This window comes from Paralichthys olivaceus, chromosome 12 (genome assembly GCF_024713975.1).
Source record: "Paralichthys olivaceus isolate ysfri-2021 chromosome 12, ASM2471397v2, whole genome shotgun sequence".
In the NCBI taxonomy this organism is placed as follows: Eukaryota; Metazoa; Chordata; class Actinopteri; order Pleuronectiformes; family Paralichthyidae; genus Paralichthys; species Paralichthys olivaceus.
In genome coordinates, this window is record NC_091104.1 from 5,178,653 (window position 1) to 5,181,079 (window position 2,427).

At 38.4% G+C, this 2,427-nt stretch overlaps 1 protein-coding gene across 1 annotated transcript in view; it reads left to right on the plus strand.

The window, feature by feature from the left end:
• Positions 1–1,008: 1,008 nt before the first annotated feature.
• Positions 1,009–2,427, plus strand: part of cfd (complement factor D (adipsin)) — a 2,804-nt gene continuing 1,385 nt past the window's right edge. Inside the window, exons 1-3 of the mRNA XM_020105227.2 lie at positions 1,009–1,162; positions 1,909–2,065; positions 2,202–2,343. Of these exons, the coding sequence (XP_019960786.2) occupies positions 1,099–1,162; positions 1,909–2,065; positions 2,202–2,343 (363 nt within the window). The 5' untranslated portion in view covers positions 1,009–1,098. The remainder of the gene's footprint in view (positions 1,163–1,908; positions 2,066–2,201; positions 2,344–2,427) is intronic.

Below are 2,427 nucleotides of genomic sequence, written 5' to 3' on the forward strand. Positions count from 1 at the left end.
AAACAGCCGCCAACAGGAGTTTCAGCTAAACAAACATTTCTCAGAGCTGAACTGGAAGCAGAATTTAATGCAGGGGTGGAGGTCAGAGACTCACGGAGCCAGAAGGTAAAAGGTAGAAGAGAAGCTGCCCAATCACACACACTGATAAATACCATGTCCGTATATGTGCCTGAGTATTTCCTTGAAGATTCACGAGTCATTTCCTGGGAAAATAGTTTGAAAAACACCTTTCGAAGAAAAGAAAGCCCCTTAAACCATCAAATCATCCGTGTTGAAATAGGTGCATGAATAATTTATGTTTGTGCACGTGCAGTGGGAACGTTTGAGTACATCTGACAGGTTGGGATAATATTCTGCGACTAATCGTTCCTGCAAATATTTCAAATGTACTTTCTGCTCACTGGCTGCGTTTCGTGTTTTTCCTGTCAGATTTACGAGAAGCAGAAGAGAAGAAGATAATGTCCTCGTCCATGGGGTCAGGTCGGGTTCGTCCAAATCTCTGTGTTACATAACTTTAAAATGCCAGTTAAGTGCATGATGATGAAATGAGAGGTTTTATTTCGGTTCATCATTTTTTTTATTTATGATCTATCATCAAGATAAGAGATAAGACTTTCCTGTGCCAGCTTGCTTCAACATCACAGTAAATAAAACAACATTATGTCTGAAGATAAAAGTGTCAGGTGTGAAATGAGAGTAAAATAAATAAGTTACATAAACAAAAGGTGCAGTAAATACTAATGATAAAAGTATAACAGGTGGTATTTAAGTATCATCAACAGTAATAGTACACAAACAACATTACACTTATACAACTTCACCCCAAACTGAGGGAGATGTGCTTGACCCACTGAATCCTGGGAAATACAGCATTTAACCGCAGTATGTTAAATAAAATAAAGAATCTTTGAAAGTGAAAGACGTCAGAGAACATGTTTGATGTTTTCCTGTTTATCGGTCCAGGAAACAGGGACCAGGAGGGCGTCAAGCTCCCACTGGTGCCGTGGACGTTATCTGCTTGATGGATGTTTCCTCTCTTTCACCAGGAAAACTTTAAAAACAGACACACACCGTTTTCACTTCAGTCAAACCAACATCATGGCGTCGGGGAGAGAAGTGTTCGTGGCTGCCGCTGTTTTTGTTGCTTCCCTCATTTCACACAGTGAGTTTGAGAAATTATTATCTAATATTTCATCGATACAGATTTGACTTGTGGTTGAAATTTTTTATTTTTTACTAATTGTATAACCCCACTGCTTTATTCTTTCTGACTCATTCATGCTTTTTGCTCATTATTCCATATTTTAACACTTGCTACATGCAATTTCAACACTAGATATCACAAAATTCTACACACTGTACCTTTAAATCAAATCTCAAAACATATGTTTTTCATACCAAATTCCCTGATTTCACCTAATCCTAGTTTTTGTGCCTTAGTATATCTCTCCTTTCTTTATATTATGATTTTGTTTTTATTTATTATGATGTATATATATATATATATATATATATATATATATTAGTATTATTGATATATTTAACCTGGCACCATGGAGGTTGTTGCTGACTGTTCTCTGTTGGTTTATTTGTTTCCAGGATTTTGCAAAAAAAACTATTTTCAGCAAACTTGGTGAAGTGCTAGGGCCTTGGTCTGAGTAGATTAAAGAGCAAATACAGGAATATTATTTATTCCACTGTCAACCACTACCTTTTATCTTTTACTTTTATATTTCTGCTATAAAATAATAAGAAATCCGTTGTAGGATCAGCACTCTACTGAGAACCAGTTTCAATGTGACTGCACCTCGTCACACGTGACACTCGTGTGCTGCATGTTGTGCAACGATAAATGTTCACGTGTTTTTTAACTTTAGTCCGTCTGTTTGTGCGTTTTGCTCATTTCAGGTGAGGGGATAATTGGGGGCAGAGAGGCAGCGCCACACTCTCGACCTTACATGGCCTCCATCCAGATGCCGGAGGGAGTGAACCTGACACATGAATGTGGAGGGTTTTTGGTCGCAGATCAGTGGGTGATGACGGCAGCTCACTGTCTGCCCACCGGGTGAGGAAACCTGTAGTTATGTGAGAATCAGGACAAATATTCATGCACTTGTGTTGTTGTGTGTGACTTTTTATGTTTAGTCAACGATACTTTGAGGATTATTTAGTGTTTTAATATTACTGTGCTCTCTTCACAGTCCAAACGGGAGGAAAGTCGTGCTGGGTGTTCATTCTCTGAAGGAAGCTGAGGAAACAAAGCAAACCTTTGACATTTTGGAGCATTACAACCACCCAGACTACAACCCGTCAAATTACGATAATGACATTGCTTTGATTAAGGTATGTGTGTATTTTCTGTCGGCTGTAAAGTCATCACCATGGAGAGTGAGGGAAAAGGTCGATCTTATACTTTGTTTTTCTGCA